General features: G+C 37.5%; 1 protein-coding gene across 8 annotated transcripts in view; it reads left to right on the plus strand.

Annotated features, from left to right (window-relative positions):
* Nucleotides 1–18309, plus strand: part of ATP11C (ATPase phospholipid transporting 11C) — a 162790-nt gene that overhangs the window by 62216 nt on the left and 82265 nt on the right. For 7 of the 8 annotated variants that reach the window (XR_010838562.1, XM_067023020.1, XM_067023024.1 and 4 more), the window contains 4 exons: nt 6796–6915; nt 14116–14205; nt 15210–15290; nt 17339–17446. Coding sequence is in view for 7 of the 8 variants with exons in the window: in XM_067023020.1 (XP_066879121.1) it covers nt 6796–6915; nt 14116–14205; nt 15210–15290; nt 17339–17446 (399 nt within the window). In the remaining variant the exon portion in view is untranslated. Of the gene's footprint in view, nt 1–90; nt 165–6795; nt 6916–14115; nt 14206–15209; nt 15291–17338; nt 17447–18309 lie in introns of those variants that run through there. The other variant, XM_067023023.1, reaches the window with a different exon arrangement.

The raw sequence follows: 18309 nt of genomic DNA on the forward strand, positions 1-18309 counted from the left end.
CTGGCTGTCTTCCCAAATTCTGGGAAACTTTACAAGAATCACAGGGGTTGGTACAAGTAGCGTGAGAATCTGCAGCGTTCTCTCTGTGATTTAGCTGCCACTGTGTGAGCAAATTTTCGTGTCTCAGTATGGAGAGGGTCCCATCTTTCCCTCCTGCCTCTGAGGTTTGTGATCTGTATTTTATTCTGTTCTTTTTTTCAGCCAGGTTGGGCTTTGAGGTCCTGGGGCCTTCTTTATACTTGCTTTCTATTTGCATGTGTATTTTTATCCATTTCCTGAGGGCTGTGGTGAATGCGTGGCTGGCATGTCAGTCAGCCTCACTGTTGCTCCTACCCTTCGAAGTTATGTATCTCCCTAGTTAGATTTTTTAAGTCTGGTAAGTGTTGGGAATGCAAGGTGGTGTGTAGATATGGGTAGTGAAAGTGAAAAGTAACTTCTGAGGCCTTGTAGACATGTTCAGTTCATCTCGAGTTAAGTTTACCTTAGGAGAGCTACTTCTACCAAGTAAAGTGGAGTTCCTGAGCCCCAGCCTGAACCTTGAGAGTCTGAGATTACTTTCTATAAATGGAAGAATCTCTGAATCATTAAAAAAAATAATTCCTGTTAGACTCTTGAATCACTAAATGCTTACAGCATTTTTGATCTGTCTACTCTCTATTAGCCATCCTGCGAGAAAGCTGCATTTCTTCTTTAGAGCCACATTTCTGTAGCCCTGAGGTCCTTGGGGGTGATGGCATAGTGGGGAGGGGATCACAGTGGGAACACTTAGAACTGATTGTTCCTGGTGAAATTAAACTGCTCAGTGGATCACATTTAGATAATGATAGCCTCACTCTGAGCTTCCAAACATGGCATTGTTCTTATCCAAGTCCTCACGGTCACTGCTGTTTCCTCAGCGTGGTGCTTGCTGATTTAGGTGTTTTTTGTGATGCTTAATATCCATTTCCTATAGGAGTTTCTATTCAATTAAATGTGCTGCCATCGGGTAATGCCTGCCTAGAGACTTATCTTCGTGTCTAGGGATGTACTTTGGATATTCAGTTGTGTTTTTTTTGTTTTTTTTTCCTTTTTTTTTTTTTTCTTTTTTCAGTTGTGTTTTGATCAGGTGTTTGAGAGTTTCGGTTAATATAACCATAATTAAGCTTTAAAGGCAAGAAGACAAAATGCCCTGGCTCGGTCTTGCTTCACTACCTCTAGTAAAGGAGAGACAGCTTAATCACTAAAGAAGATGCAGGAAAAGCAAAGTCAGAAAAGTACAGTTTTTAAGGCTCGTTGTAGAGTTATGACTGTAAATTACACATGAAGATGATTATTCTTGGCTTGTTATAATGGGATGGGCTTAGAAACCTCAGCAATTTGACCACTGAATACATTATGGCAAGTTTAACCAGGAAGCTTTATACACCGGAAATGTTGCCTGGCACTGTAGTGCTCTCCTCTCTGCACCCCGCCTTCCAACCTTAGTACAGAAATGCTGAAATTTTGATGAAATGCTCTTTCTTTCAATTTTGAGTTCTTTTGGCCTTTTAAAGACTGATTATAATGTTCAAAAATACTAGTGCTTCAGAGAAGAAAATAGCTTTGGGGCTGGGATGTGGAGAACAGTTTTAAATCATTGCCAAGTGTTCAGATTATTAATAAGGATTTTTTGTTCATTTTTGAGCAAATATAGTCGTCCCTCAGTATCTGCAGGGGATTGATTTCAGGACCCTCTGCAGATGTTTGAGTCCTATAAAATGGCATAGTATTTGCATATAACCTATGCACATCCTCCATATACTTTAAATCATCTCTAGATTACTTATAATACCTAGTATAATGTAAATGCTATGTAAGTAGTTTTTAGGTGCACGACGATTCAAGTTTGGCTTTGGAATTTCTGGATCTCCCTCCACCCCCAAATTATTTTCGATCTGAAGTTGCTTGAATCCACAGATGTGGAAGAGCTCTCCACCGATAAGGAGAGCTGTCCTCTTACTTCCTTAGTAACTCACAAAGAGCAGTCTGATGATTAATAAAAGTAATGCTGTGATTGTTGGAGATGACATCGATGATTATTTGCTGATAACCCGAGTAGCTTTGCACGTTTTCAGGGCCTGTAATTTTCATTATCATTGATCTGAATAATTGATGGGTATTAGCCACATGCAAAATGAGTATTGAAGGAGAATCTCATTTTGTGAGCAGCTTAAAATGGTCAGAGGGGTTGCTATTTGATGGTTATTTGTATTTTTTTATACTTTGAAAAGCCAATTATTTAAACTACTTTAATTAAAAAGTGTAGGATTGTGGCTAAAAACTTGTAGGATGTTAGTTAAGGTCAATCATTAATTCAAAGAGAGAGGTTCTGTGGCAGTCATTCTCAGCCCTGGCTACAAATTAGAATTGTCACCTGGGGAGCTTTGAGAAAAATTAAATTAAATATTAAATAAAAGACCCAGCCATTGGTATTATGTTTAAAGACAACGTGTGACCAGACTTAAGAACCACTGATCTATGACTAAGAGATAAATTTAAGTCTGCCAGCACCTGGAATGGATGGAGAGGTGAGCTCTGTTTCAGAACCTGTGCCAGCTTTCATAATGACAGTCTTGTATTAAGGTCTCAATTTTCCCTCAGTTCTTTTTGAGTCACTGGTCTAGAGGCAATCAAGAAATGAATTATAATTCCAGCAGCTTTCTTTGTTTATGACTAGTGAAGGCATAGGATTTTAAGATGGTACTAGTTGACCATTCTGTTTAATTCTTATGATGCATAGAAGCTTTTACTTTCTATTAAAATGTTTTTATGTGTAATACATTTTCCTTATAATACTGTAAAATCCTTATTGTCCCGACTACCGTACCACTTATGAAATGTGATGCTGGGCAAGCTGCAAAAACTCTCTGTGCTTCCACTTTGGCTGCTGTTTATTTTTTTCTTTGCTGCTATCTGGGGCATGGGTATAATAAGAGCATCTACCTCATAGCGTAGCTGTAAAGATGTCTTGCGATACTGCGTATTAACCACTTAGAACACAAAATCAGTTCTCAGTAAATGTTAGCTGACATTATCAACAATTTTATTTCCCATTGGACTTAGCAAACTATCCATAAATGGTTCCTAAATAACTGAATGAGTTATCAATCTATGCTATGACTCTTGTGTAAATAAACTACTTCTTAGAAAGTTTTTCAAAATATATTGCCTCAGATTAGCAGATGCAAACTATTATATACAGAATGGATAAACAACAAGGTCCTACTATATAGTACAGGGAACTATATTCAATATCATAATGGAAAATAATATGAAAAAGAATGTATATATATGCATAACTGAATCACTTTGCTGTACAGCAGAAATTAACACAACATTGTAAATCAACTATACTTCAATAAAGTAAATTAAGAAAAAAAAGATGGTACTGGTTGAATAACAGTACCATTTTACTCTGGTTTTTATTGAGAGACTGACTATGTTTTGGTATAAATTACTTTTTTAAAAAAACAATATTCAGGGGCTTCCCTGGTGGCGCAGTGGTTGAGAGTCCGCCTGCCGATGCAGGGGATGCGGGTTCGTGCCCCGGTCCGGGAGGATCCCACGTGCCGCGGAGCGGCTGGGCCCGGGAGCCGTGGCCGCTGAGCCTGCGCGCCCGGAGCCTGTGCTCCGCAGCGGGAGAGGCCACAACAGTGAGAGGCCCGCGTACCGCAAAAAAAAAAAAAAAAAAAAAAAAAAAAAAAATCAGTTTATAGTATGGAGGTATAATTCAAGAGTACAAAAGGGTGATTTTTATCATGAAGAAGAAAATTAAATTGATTTCTCTGTTAATTCATATACTATAAATACACTTTTAAATATTTTTCCACCCTTTTAATTGTAGTGCATGCTGTATCATTAAAATAGAATTGTTGCTAGCACATTTCAGTTTTAATAAATGCTGTTCCTAAGAACATTTGCATGGGAAGCACTTCAACACAGGATGGACCCCTAATGAATTAAAATTCATTATGAGGTGGCAGGAATCATACACTCCCACTCCAGACTACACTGTGTGCCATCCAAGTGGGAATTTTTTTTTTTTAATAATTCGAACTTGGAGTTCCTCTCCCTTGGCTAAGGCACCTACATTATTCAAAATCACAGGAACTAAAACCACTGTTTTAACACTCTACATTGGCAGCAAGTGGAAAATTAACAGTGAATTTACACATATGTTCAGCTTTGCCATTTTTATGTGAACCAAACAACGTTATACCGTTGCAGCAAATTCTACCAGAAATTGCAGGTTCATCAGATTTTTAGGCCAAAACGGGCATTGAAAAGTCATCTATTTCACCCCACCCCCAGTCCTCAGGCAGCTCCAAACCCAAACCCACCTGAGCTGAGGAGACTTTGCCCTTTTTTGAAAAATCCTCAGGAGTGGACATTTTACAACTTCTCTTGGGTTCGTGTTTCCACATCTAACAATGATCACTGCTGAGATCTCCCATCCCCCTCTCCCCCTCCCCAAACCTGCACAGCAATTTCAATCCATTTTCTCCAATTTAATGGAGGTAGAGGTCACTTAAGCCTTACTTGAAAGAGGTCAGAGGTAATATATGGGGGAAGGTCTTAGTAAAACTAAATGCTATGCAAATGCACGGAATTCATAAAACTATGTACCTGAAAAATTGCTGTATGCTTGTTCCTTCCTTTTGTTCTTTGGAATGTTGTTATCTGCCACAGAAGAAAGTTGAAGACAATTCAGAATTGGGGAAGTGCTAGTTCAGTTTGGTTTTAAGTGGCCACTCTTAACTGAGAACGATCTGTATTGGCAGTGCAGGAAACAAACATCCTGCTTCACTGATCTTCTACCTCTTTTCCTCTTCCCTGTTTTCATGTGTTGAATGATCTGAGAACTGGCATGAAAGGTAGCTCTTCCTTATTTACTCTATAGCCACTTCTTGCTTGTGTGGAAAACTAAACAACCATGTGAATATTAAATTAAAGGATTTAAACTGTAGTGTGTATATGGACTTGACAATTTCTGTACTTCAAATTGGTACATAATATAAGTTCAGGTCTGTTGTAGAGACTACATTGGGACCGTAACGTGCAACAGAAAGCTAGGGTAGGGGAAGCAGAATAAAGTGTACTTTTAAGCAGGTGTATTCACTTTCAGTTTACTTTTTGCAAAAAGGATATTATGGAAAATTTAGTGCTCTTTTCAGTAAGCTGCGTCAGACCATGTATATTACAGTTGCAAACAAAGTCAGTCCCTGAATCAAAATGTATATAGTTACCATTCTGGTAAAGGTATTGTTTACTGGTTTCCAGGAACTGTTTGAAAATTTACCTGTTAATCACTGACCCTTAGCATGCGAAGGACCTGGTACAATCAGTTGTTCTAATGCCCTGTCTTGGGGCAGGCAGGTAAATAGCTATGTTGTCCAGCATTGATAACTTACTGACTTTTTCCAGGTTGCCATAGATTGAATGCTCCCTTAGCGCATGCCAGGGTGGACTTCCAGAAGTTATCCTTTATATACAGGCTAAATCTCTCCTACTTCAATTTATCTCAGTTAATTTAACATTGATTCCCTGTGGATTTTGGAGGAAATACCCCACTAAATAATTATTTAATAAGCTTAAAATGAAAATGGTGAGGCAAGAGGTCTTATCTGTATTTTAGGGTAATTCTTGTTCTTTTAATCTGAAAAATTATTTTCCCTATATCTATGTGAGATACAAAAATTCAGACTGGAATACATCCAAGCATAGACATTTGGAGAACTTTGCAACCTCTCTAAGCAGTCTTGCTTAAAATGATTATTTTGGGAGTAGAGTTATATCTTTGACCTTTAAATAGATCATTGAAGGGAAATCTTTGTGGCTACATACTTTAAAACATTTTAGGTTGGAAATTATAATTATCTTTTTTTAAAAAAATAATGAAAATATCTAAGTGGATATTGGTTTTTATCATACTTCCTTTTACTTAAAAAATGGTTGTCTCAAACATGATATAATAGTACCATCAAAAGAGACTATCCCAGATTTATATAAGAAGGTATATTATCCTGATTTAAGATAAGAAAACAGTGAAGCCTCAGTGAAATAAAAGGGTGAGGTAAAAATGGAGCTCAACCTTGCGACTTCTAGATTCAATGAACCTCTTTTTTAAAAATATAAAAGGGGCATTAGAGCTGTATTGTGTGAAATGGGACTTTTTGATAGTAGGCTCTGAGAGATCACAAAAGAATGTCTTTCCTTGTAAAGCCAAACAATTACAACTTTTCTTTGTAGAAATAGTTGATCATTCCATTAATAGAGGCAGCCCTTCTATTCAGTATATTCCTGTGTATTTATAAGCAATTATTTTGTGTTTAGAGCATTCTGCTGTCTAGTAAGGAAATTGACAAAGGTTGTCCTCAATAGCTGTTGTATAATAAAATAAATATTCCCAATCTGACCTTTCCTAAGTTAGTATGTTGCTGTGATAGTGATGGTTGAGACTGTGGATGGAAGAAAAATGATTGGCGGTAAAAATACTGTTTCTCTAGGATACTTACTTCAATTTAAACATTTAGAATTGCAACGTTGGCCTCAGAGCAGTTGGCTCAAACAAAACTTTTACTGATAATCTTCACTAAGTCAGCAACTAAGAGCTTAGGGGAGTTTGAATTTCCTAACAAGGTTTTCTCCTCTCCCCCTACTACTTACTCTCTCTCTCTAGACAATAGCCAAACATGTTAAGACAAGAATTCTGAGCTTGGTAGAAGCATGGAGAAATGTGATGGAAAACTGACTTTTCCTCTTTCTCTTCTTGGTCAGTGTGCTGGAGAAGAGAAACGAGTTGGTACACGCACAGTATTTGTTGGCAGTCATCCAGTTTCAGAAACAGAAGCGTACATTGCACAAAAATTTTGTGATAATAGAATAGTCTCATCTAAGGTAAGTTGTTTTTTAACTCAATAGATGTTCATATAGTGAGCCAGATAAAACTTATTTTTATATTTGCTGGAAGCTGGTACATTTATATATGCATACCTGGATGTGCACTTATACCAGCCATAGACAAACTGTGGTAAGTATTCTACCAAAAGGCAGTTTTTTTTAAAAGCATCACTTTGTCTTGTTACCGCTGAAAGATCATTTACTTGCCCTCCACTATGATTCACATTGCCTGTTGATTATCTGTATGACTTTAAGTCTTAAAGTGTGCTAAAAGTGGAATTATTTACTTGCCCAGAGCTTTCTGAATTGCCCTTAAGTGGATGGACTGGGTTGTAAATAATTTACATTCTTCTGGAGGGCGTTATCTTAGAATGACATTTGTGTCTCTTTCTGTTCCATTGCAGAGCTTCTCAAGTACACTCCTGGGTCCTAACGGGTACATTCTGTTCTGTACACTGCTTAAACAGTTAAGGGTTCAGTCACTGTAGCTGTGTTACCATTTGAATAGTCATCTTACTTTAGCACTGTGTAATACTAAAAGGAGTGGTCTGAAAGTCTGAAAACCTGTTTAAATCCTGGCCTGATCATTTACTAGCTGTGCGACTTTGGCCAAATTAATCTCTCAGTCTGAATGTCCTCATTAGTGAAATAGAGCTTATGTGATAGCGTTCTTTATAGATCCTAGTATCCAGTAGTCATCATTCTACAAGTATTAGTTTGCTTATCTTTACCTTTGACTGACTAGGTTAGGTGCTAGGTGCTAGATTGCTGGTCCACTGCTATCTCTTATAGCATGGCACAGGTCTTGATAATTTTCCTCACTTCCTAATGCAACTTGGTAAGGTAGATCTCACATGTTGGTGACAGTTGGTTCACTGCATATTGGCAAACACCGAGGACCTGAAACACAAAATTATGCCCTTCCTTTGCAAACTTAACATTTTGGTTTTCAAACGTACATGTGATTTCTCTTTGGGTAGTGATATAATACAGACACGGGGAAGGGGAAGGGTAAACTGGGACGAAGTGAGAGAGTGGCATGGGCATATATACACTACCAAATGTAAAGTAGATAGCTAGTGGGAAGCAGCCGCATGGCACAGGGAGATCAGCTCCGTGCTTTGTGACCACCTAGAGGGGTGGGATAGGGAGGATGGGAGGGAGGGAGATGCAAGAGGGAAGAGATATGGGAACATATGTATATGTATAACTGATTCACTTTGTTGTAAAGCAGAAACTAACACACCATTGTAAAGCAATTATACTCCAATAAAGATGTTAAAAAAATACAGACAGATTATGCTTAGCTGGGAGAGTAACATGTAAAATGCGGACAGAATGAATGAAAACTATATTGCCTAATGAGCAGATCTATTGGGCTATAGAACACTCTGAGTGTATTTGGATAAAATGTCTGTTTCCTGTTAATCTTTAACCTTATGGCAGAAATTTATCCTCAGCTAGAAGTTTCCATACCTGTGCCCAAGATAGTGAATAGTTCTTTCACTGAAAATTGTGACTCACCCTGTAGTATTCAAGAAAACAATCAATAGTAGTCCTTTGGCTCAGAATCATAGACTTATAGAACTGGAACATCATAAGAGATCCTGTTGTTCAACTCGCTGATTTTACAGATGGAGAAAGCAAACCCACAAAAATTAAGTTAGTGACATGGTCACGAAGCAGAGTTAGTGATAAAGCCAGGGGCAGAACTGCTTTATAAGGTCTAGTGGCTCTGAATAAAGAGCTGTTTTCACATCGTTTTGCAATTTGGGCTCCTCCCTCAGTTTTCTCTCTCCTTTTGTATCAAGTGAAATATAAAATACTTTCTAGGGGATTATTGTTTCCTATAGTGTTTTATGGGGAAGATGGTAAAGTGACACACCGAGAGTAAAGTGACTTTTCACTGAACCTAGTGATAATTGATTTGTTGTAATATACCATGAATTTTTACATATTTAAAAGAACATATAAGACTCAGTTAATTCTCAACTCTTTTTGTTTAATAGAATATTTAATAGAATAGAATATTTTTCATATTTTATTTAACTTCGGTTTTGCCAATACGCAAAACAATGCAATAGGGTATATTTTTAAATAGTCGGGAATTCATGGGCAAATATAAATTATTTCTAAACAGATCTGCATATACAGTATATACGTATGTGTTTTAGAAACCAGAATAAAGAAGTGAACGTTTCTACGTTGATCGACTAACACATCTCTTTTTTCTCTGTAAATATTTTATATTTACAGTTTGTCTAGTTAACTGCTTATTAACTGATCTATTTTTCATAACAGCTCTAAAGCAGAAAAAGAGGAATTGACAGTATACTAACTTCACAAAAAGAATGAAATTTTAGTACAATGAATAGTTATAAGAAAACAGCGTATAGTGTAGTGGTAAAGATCTTCACCCTTACAGACAGAAGACCTGGGTTTGAAGTTAAAGTGAGTCATATAACCTTCCTGTGTCCCAATTTTCTTATCTGTAAAATGGGGGTATTAACTACTTAGCTCATAGGATTGTGATAAGACTGAAGTAAAGTAATCCTCAGAAAGCATTTAAGCACTGTGCTTGGCATGTAGTAACAACTCAGTAGATGGTAGCTGCTATTGTTATTTATGTTTCTGTGATTATTACTATTATGACTGCAGTCCTGAGCAGTACTATTGATTTCCTCAGTCTCCTGTGTTCACATGTGTGGAGTGATCTCTTGAAAAGAGGCCTTCAGGTCCAGTCTGGAGAGAAAAAGAGTTTCATAACTTGACTTTCTCTTTCTCACATTGCCCTTTGGCTGATTGTATTTGCACCAGAATCTTTTAATTGAGGAAATGTGTAATTTATAGAATATGTTAGCTGCCTTCCAACTATGTAGTAAGTGTTGATTTCCTTTCTAAACCATTCAGCAATAAAAATAACTTTCTCTTAATTGGGTGCTTTTTGTTTGTTTGTCTACAAATGACATCAGGAATGTAATATCATTGGGAATAAGTCCTGTTAATACAAGGAACACTGAAGATAAACACTTTGATGCAAATTTGTTTTTATTTACTTATAAAATGAGTGTCCTTTTCTTTTGGGAACACTTTCTTGAGAAAGTGAACACTTTCTTTAGAAAAACTTGCTCTCTTTGGCCTTCCTACTTTAGAACACTGCAGGGATTTTGGGAATCATCAGAATTGTATAGCTGGTACAAAACTTGGAAATCCCCTTCAGTAGCAAAAGGAGCTAGATCTGTAAGATCTTTAGCTTCCATCATATTTCTCTGCTCTACATTGTTTTTCCTTTAAAAATCCTGAGCCTCATCTTGAAGGCCCTTCAGTGGGATAAGAATCAGGGAGCTCTACCTAACTCTTTGAAGCTATGCCCAAGGTTAAACTTACTCCTATGTGAAAGAATGTCTTAAAGTTTCAAGCCTAAAATTACACTAGCATTTTCCCTCATTTTAAAAGTCAGAACCTTCAGTAGAATTTATTAGACATGTCTTTGCATCTTATCGAACTCCCTGAAGGTGCCTTTTCAGCTAAAATCCTAATGCAGTACTGTCTTGGTAACGCCTTTTGCTGTTCTAAATTCATAGTAGAAAGAGTGATACTTTAAAAATGAGAAAGTTCTGCTTGACATTGGAAAATGGGAAGGAGACTGCTGTGATGCTCAAAACTGGATTTAATGCCTACATCAAGGAGAGTTGATAATAAAGTGGATACAGTCATTTAGCAAAGTGAACAGTTATTCAAGCTACAGCTCTGCTTATTTACAACTAATCTTCAAGTTTAGTGATTTTGTTCCATCACATCCAAATCCCAGTAGTTAGAAAAGTCAGTGCTCCTTCTGCTATAGCCCCTTCACAACTGGTTGTTAACTTTGTTATTTTCAATAGTTATTACTTCGTTTTTTAGCTGCTCCCCTGTTTTCTCGTGATACACAGAAATATTAGAACAAGTTATTTGGCGCTTTAGCTTCCCCATCAGCGTTTTTAAGGCTAAATTGGAAAATGTTTGGACTTTGGGTACAAACAAGTAATGTTCTAAAACCTCCTTTTGTTTCAATTTTTCAATTTAATAGACTTTCAAAACTGAGGTTCATTTCATACTCTCTCCTTTAAATTAGGAAATTTATTTATCAAAGTTATATGGTTTTGATTTCAAATTAAATTAGGTGATAGATGTGCGAGGGGGTGACCCACAGTTTTTTCACATCAGAGGCCACATTTGTGTACCAATTATTTAATTCACTATAGAGAAGATGAAAAATGCATTGCATATACTTGGAAAGCTGGCATTTTTCTATAGAAACTTTTAAAACATGTTCTAAATGTCACGGTTGCTTTTTAAGTTTATGGTTGCACATTAAGATAGTATAGAAATCCACTTACTGACTTTTCTGAGCAAGAACGGACTTATGACCAAAGAAAAAAATCTCCATTTTCATCATTGTGTATGAAACAAATGCTGTAAACATCTTATTCCTGTGAGTTAACATTGTTTTTGGTTTGTAGCAACTAAGTCTGAGAGTCCACTTTTTAGGTAAACAGGTCAATTTGAATAACTTGGTATTAATGTGGCTTTAATTCAATTTCAGTTTTAATTAGAAAACTCTTTTCTTAGTCTGCATCTAGGCTAAAGTTCATTCTTTATCTCACGAACAGTGGGAAATAAATGAAGCTTTTAGGCAGGGAGAGGTCATGTGAACAGAACCATATTTTGAAAAGGTCATTCTCATTGCTTTGTGGAACATGGAATGGAAGGGAACAAAAGTGGAGGCAAGGAGTCCATTTAGGAGGCCAGTGCAGTAATCCAGGTAAGAGATCATGGCTTGGATAGCGGTGTTAGCAAATACGGAAAGATGTCCCAGCGATATATAGGAAGCAAAAATGGCAGGACTGGTAAGGAATTTCTTGTAACCGGTGGTTAAAGGTGTCTTCCAAGTATCTGAATAACATGGCTGAGTAGATGTTCTTGTCATTCACTGAGATAGGACATCCTGAAAGAGAACTAGATTTGAGGGACAGAGAGAGGATCATGGGTTCAATCTCCTTTCACATGGCTCTGTGCCTTCTTGCACTGGGTTCTTTACCACGTAAACTCCCTCTAATCTTTCAAGGCTCAGTTCAGAAGTCACCTGCTCTTTGAAGCCTTCTCAAGCTTCTCTTGGGTAGGAAAAAAATCATAACTTCTACTGTATCCCCATAGCATTTTGCTCATGCTAGTTTTATGACATTTACCACATTAAATTGAGTGAATACATGAATATCTTTTTGGCTATACCATAAATTCCTTCTGGGTAGAAAAGCCATATCTTGATCTTTATTGTACCTGCTAAAATCTTTGTTATCTGGACCACTGCCTGGCACACAGTAGGTGCTTGCTGAATTGAACTGAAATGCACTGCATACCAAGTGGGATGACTCTTGTGAGCATAATCTAGTTCTAGTTTTACTAGAAAATGGCATTGAAATAATGTATGCTATATTGCATTTGTATTATAATAAAGAGATGAGAAGTTGAATTTGCTTTTTAGTTAGAGCAGTGGAGGAAATAGCCAAAACACAGGTTTTAATCCAAATTTCTTGTATGCCTTCTACATGCTGAGCACTTGTAGGCACAGAAGGGAAGCAATCTTATGATATGTATGATATGCTCCCTGACCTCTTAGCAGTTCATGACCTGATATAGGAAAGAAGAGGGCATGTTGCAATAGTTTCCTGCAAAGAGAATAACCAGAGTTCCTCAAGGAAGCAGTTCATTTAGTGAAACACAGGTAAACAGTGGGGGCCTGGAAACAGCAACAAAAAATGTTCCCTTTCAATGTGTTAACACCCCACAGAGGACTCTAACCGTCCCTAATGTTTGTTTGTTTAATTAAAAACCCTTTACTTAAGGAACAGAAGGTCAACAAATAGAAGCTCAGCTGTTAGTCTGTTGTTGGAGTTTAGTTTGTTTTAGAAAATTGACCTTCAGTTATCGGGACAGTGAAGTGCTGATCTGAACTATGGCAGCTTCAAAGTGACTGGATCTGTGGTTTTGATCCCTTTTATTTTTGGTCACAAGCTGCCTTGGGAACCTGAAAGCTGTGGACTCTCTTCTCCCAAGTGATACACATCCACACACAATTATGCACTTCATTTTGAATGGGATTCCCTGAGGCACTTCTGTGAACCCTGGGGGAAGAACCTTCTAGGTTAGCGGAACCTTGAGCCCATGTACCTTTTAAAGAGAGGTTAGTAGTAAATCCCCATCTGTCCTATCATGCTCTACAACTTTGGCTTTTTCAGTCACCCTACCTAATATAATTGACATTTTCTCACATATGGAGACCATTCATGTATAAATTTAGATCTTTAGGTTAAGAAACATTTCTTTCTTTCTGGTTTCTGGTCTTCTTTATTAAGACATCTAGAAAATACAACTTCTGGTGATTTTTAAAAGTACCTAGTCCTTGAGCTTAAGGTATCAGTGAGAAAGGTCTTTGTGATTTGATAGTTGGCCCAAGAGTTTTCTCCACCTGCCCATGTACAATTTAGCATTGAAACCTTTACCTATTACCAGTTACCAAAGCGCAGGGGGGTGTGTTGTTGATTAAAATGAAAGCCCTCTATGACCCAAGGTTAGGTGTATACCTCAGCTGTCACAGAGGTGGGAAGCGGTGATACGGACAGAATTATACTTGTGATGATCAAGATTCCAGAGGTTAGCTCAGCCAAAGGAATTAATTAAATTAGTACATTCATTCATCCAACTAATTTATTGTCTACTTTATGTCAGGCATTGTGCTAGGTGTTGGAGAAAAAGTAATAAAAAGACAGATGAGGTCTGCCCTTATAGATCTCATTGCCTATTGAGGGAGGAACTTTAATTAAATTATGCACACATATAATTATTCACTGAAACGAGTGTTATCAGGGAAGTATAGGATGATATGAGAGCAGATAACAGGGAACATAATTTAGATCGGGTCGGGGAAGCAAAGCTGTGGAACTAGATGGCCCAATTGGAATGCTCCAAGTGAAAACTTCACTCCTGAAAAGAATGTTTATGTACTCTACCTCTAAGTACGTGCTTATTCATATATATGAGGTTTGGGTTTTAACATGCTTTCAAAGTGTTCAGTTAATTTGGAATCATGAGTCATTATTATTAGTACTTTTCAAGTTTCCTTTCTAATAATCTTTTTTTTTTCTTCTCCCCGTACAGTATACACTTTGGAATTTCCTCCCAAAGAATCTGTTTGAACAGTTTAGAAGAATTGCAAATTTTTATTTTCTCATCATTTTCCTTGTACAGGTAGGAGCTCCATTAGAAACTTAATTTCCTTAACCAAGTTTCAATCCATTTGTAACCTTAAAATGCCCTGTGATTAGGGCTTCCCTGGTGGCACAGCGGTTGAGAGTCCGCTTGCCGATGCAGGGGACGCGGGTTCGTGCCCCGGTCCGGGAAGATCCCACATGCCGCGCAGCGGCTGGGCCCGTGAGCCGTGGCCGCTGAGCCTGCGCGTCCGGAGCCTGTGCCCCCCGCAACGGGAGAGGCCACAGCGGTGAGAGGCCCGCGTAACGCCAAAAAAAAAAAAAAAAAAATGCTCTCTGATTAAAAAGTTGTTTCAGGGCTTATTGTAATAAGACTTGTTAAAGTACTAATATTATATTTTAAGATATATATGATTTTACATATTTCTAAAGTAGCTCTTTTACTAGAAAACTCTAGTAAAACATCTAGACTAGTCTGCATCTCATACCACATGGTCTCTTGCCGCTGGCTTCCTTTATTTTCTTACAGGTGCCACATGCCCTCCTACCATAGAGCCTTTCTATACACCCTTCACTGCACCTGGAAGGCCCTCCCTTCCATCTAGTTAACTTCTATTTACTCTTCAAATCTCAGTGTGTCACTTGTTTTAATATCTGGTTTTCACTGTAAGCTGCCAGCTCTATGAGGCCAGGGACTTTTCTCCATCTTGTTTAAAATAAAGCAGCATCTCTAGAGCCTGGCTGGTAATAGCACAGAGGCTAACAGAATGGTGCTCAACAAATAGATGGTAAATGAATGGTAAGATGGTAATTTCAGTCAAGGGGTTAGTTCAGGCTGGGATGAAAACTAAGCCTAAATTTAGAACTATTTTCTTAAACTTCCAGCTATGTGGATTGCTTTTGTTTTAATGAAAGTTAACATTCACCCTGCTACCGGAGTATGTTTTGTCTGCATTTCTGTCCGAAATGTTTGTAGCATGTAAGTGCTGCATATGAGTTAATGGCTTATTTTCATTTTACTTTCAATTTAATTTCTTTACCTAGGTCACAGTAGACACACCAACTAGCCCAGTTACCAGTGGACTTCCACTTTTCTTTGTTATAACTGTTACAGCCATCAAACAGGTAAATTGCTAATTTACAATTATACTTGCATTTCAGTCCTGTCTGATCTGAATTTCATTGTCAAAGGTTCTTTTTCACATTTATATCGAGTGGGTATCCTTGATGAATTTAGTTTCTATTTGGTTCTTATTGAAAACACATGAAAATGATTGTAAGGTGCATCTTTAATTTCTTTGCTCCTTTCTTCCTATTTGTGTGTGTGTGGGGGGGGGAATATAACCCTAAAAGGAGAGTAAGTAGAAGGTGCAGCTCAGTGGGGAAGTGCGAGGTGAATTTTTAATGTGCATTACATTTTTCATTGTGCTATATCTGTCTGAAAAATTCCCATTCTTGTGGACTTTTAAAATTGCTGCCTATAGCAAAGAACTCAAGAGCATACTTGAGTTTCTCACTTTAATTTTGTTGTCTTTCCTGATGCTGCTGAAGGGGGTCATGGGTAGAAGAGACTTTTATTCTTGTTTCTTGTCAAAGTTCATACCTGCCACAGTTTATGATAGTGCCTTTGAAAAATTCCAGATGAAATAGAAAATGGAAACAGGAAACTGGAGGTGAAGGGGTGGGTTAGCAATGTTTATCATGTAATTGGAGAGTCCATAGGACCTGACAGATTACAAGGATACTTTTAGACAGTACTTATCAAAAGTACTTTAAAAAGTATCCCCCAAAACTTCCAAACTGTTTGCTTAACAGTATCGGGAACATGGTTATCTTTCCTTGGGTTTATCTGGTCTTCTATCTTGCTTACCAGGAACTGCAAGAATATTTTATCAAGCGTTTGGTTGCTAAATAAAGACTTTTGGAATGTTATTTCCTGAGGCTGTTAGGATTATTTTCTTTAACATCATAGAATTGCTGGTTCCAAGAATAGCCTGTATGGTTTTCAAAAGCTCGTACTGATTCAGTTTACTCCCAGTACTAGTTCATGTTGGGGCCTTTCTTTCCTCACTGACATCACAGAAAGTACCATATGAATTGATAGCCTAGCATTGCCATAAAGAAGGACAGAAGAGGAATGAATATATAGCAGCTGAGAAAAAAAGGGGAGGCGATCAAGAGATTTTTCACACAGTTAGATTTGAAAAGGTACACTCATTATTATAAAGAAAGAGAGCAAAGTGATGTAAAAAAAGAAGGAGATCATGCTAAAACAAATGAACGTCCTCTGTCCTTAGTTCTTTTGGCTTAAATTTACTCTAGACCAAAGGAAGCCCAAAGGAAAATGAACTCTGATTACTTCTAACTCTAAAAAATGAATAACAATTTGTATTTTCTTTTGTCACCAAGTCAGTGGAGAAGTTTAACCGTCGTTCTCTAAAACAACAGTTTTAGATAGATACTGTTCCAAAATAATCCTCCTTGCCTTTTCTATTCTCTGTTCCTGGGGAGGAATTCTATTTCCTCAGAGATGATCACTCCAACAGTCTACTATACAAGAACATATTTAAGTGATTCGGTCTATAATAAAATAAAACTTTTTTCAAATTAAAGAGTAGGGGATTCCCTGGTGGCGCAGTGGTTGAGAGTCCGCCTGCCGATGCAGGGGACGCGGGGTCGTGCCCCGGTCCGGGAAGATCCCACATGCCGCGGAGCGGCTGGGCCCATGAGCCATGGCTGCTGAGCCTGCGCGTCCGGAGCCTGCGCTCCGCAATGGGAGAGGCCACAACAGTGAGAGGCCCGCGTACAGCAAAACAACAACAACAACAAAAAAATAAAGAGTAGAAAAAATTAACATTAACTTGAATAAGAGCAGAATTAGAAAAATAAATCATAGTCCTTCACAATTGAAGAATGCCTGTGTTTTTATTAATACTTACGTATAGAATGCAGGAACCTTTTAACGCAATAAAGCTATAAGGGATATTTTGAAAGCATATTCTAACTTTTTGCTGCAAAAATTTACAGTGTTGTCTCTTTAGCATTCTGAGTTGAAATTAATACTATTTAAGTATAAATACCTGCTGGTGACTCAAAGAGGGGGTTATAGAAATTTATTAACAATTTTACTTCATTATGTGAGCTTGATTATGTCCTTATTTTTATCCTTCTAGGGATATGAGGATTGGCTGAGGCACAGAGCTGACAATGAAGTCAACAAGAGCACTGTTTACATTATTGAAAATGCAAAGCGAGTGAGAAAAGAGAGTGAAAAAATCAAGGTATTAAGTTTTGTAGTTCGTTCTTTTTTTAGATTACAGTAAGAACACATCATTTTGAAATGTACAATTCAGTGGCATTTCGTACACTCACAGTGCTGTGCAACCATCAACACTGTCTAGTTCCAGAACATTTTCACCACCCGGAAAGGGAAACCCCCATAGCCATTAAGTAGTCATGCTGCATTCCTCCCTCACCCAGGCCCTGGCAACCACTAATCTCCTTTCTGTCTCTGTGGGTTTACTATTTTAGATATTTCATATAAATGGAGTCATACACTATGTGGCCTTTATGTCTGGCTTCTGTCACTTATTGTTATGTTCTTGAGGTTCATTCGTGTTGCGGCATGTGTCCGTACTTTATTCCTTTTGATGATTGAATAATACTCCATCATACAGCTATACCATATTTTGTTTATCCATTCATCAGTTGATGGACATTTAGGTTTCTTCTGCCTTTTGGCTATTAGGAATATTGGTAGTATGAATATTCATGTACAAGTTTTTGTTTGAACACCTGTATTCCATTCTTTTGGATATATACGTAGGAGTAGAATTGCTAGGTCATGTGGTGACTCTATGGTTCACTTTTTTTCATGAACCACCAAACTGTTTTCCACAGCAGCTATATACCATTTTATGTTCCACCAGCAACGTATGATAGTTCTAAAGTATTGTTATTTTTTAATATCTCTGGCAATTTAATTTTTTAATCCAAATTAATCATTGTTTCGTATTACCCAATAAGAGTCCTGTCGATAAAATTTTAGACTTGTCCACATCAAATAATATTTTTTGTTCCCAACAGATTTTATTTTAATTAATAGTAAGCTTTACTTTTTAGAGCAGTTTTAAGTTCACAGCAA

The sequence above is a fragment of the Kogia breviceps genome, chromosome X, assembly GCF_026419965.1.
Source record: "Kogia breviceps isolate mKogBre1 chromosome X, mKogBre1 haplotype 1, whole genome shotgun sequence".
Classification (NCBI taxonomy): Eukaryota; Metazoa; Chordata; class Mammalia; order Artiodactyla; family Physeteridae; genus Kogia; species Kogia breviceps.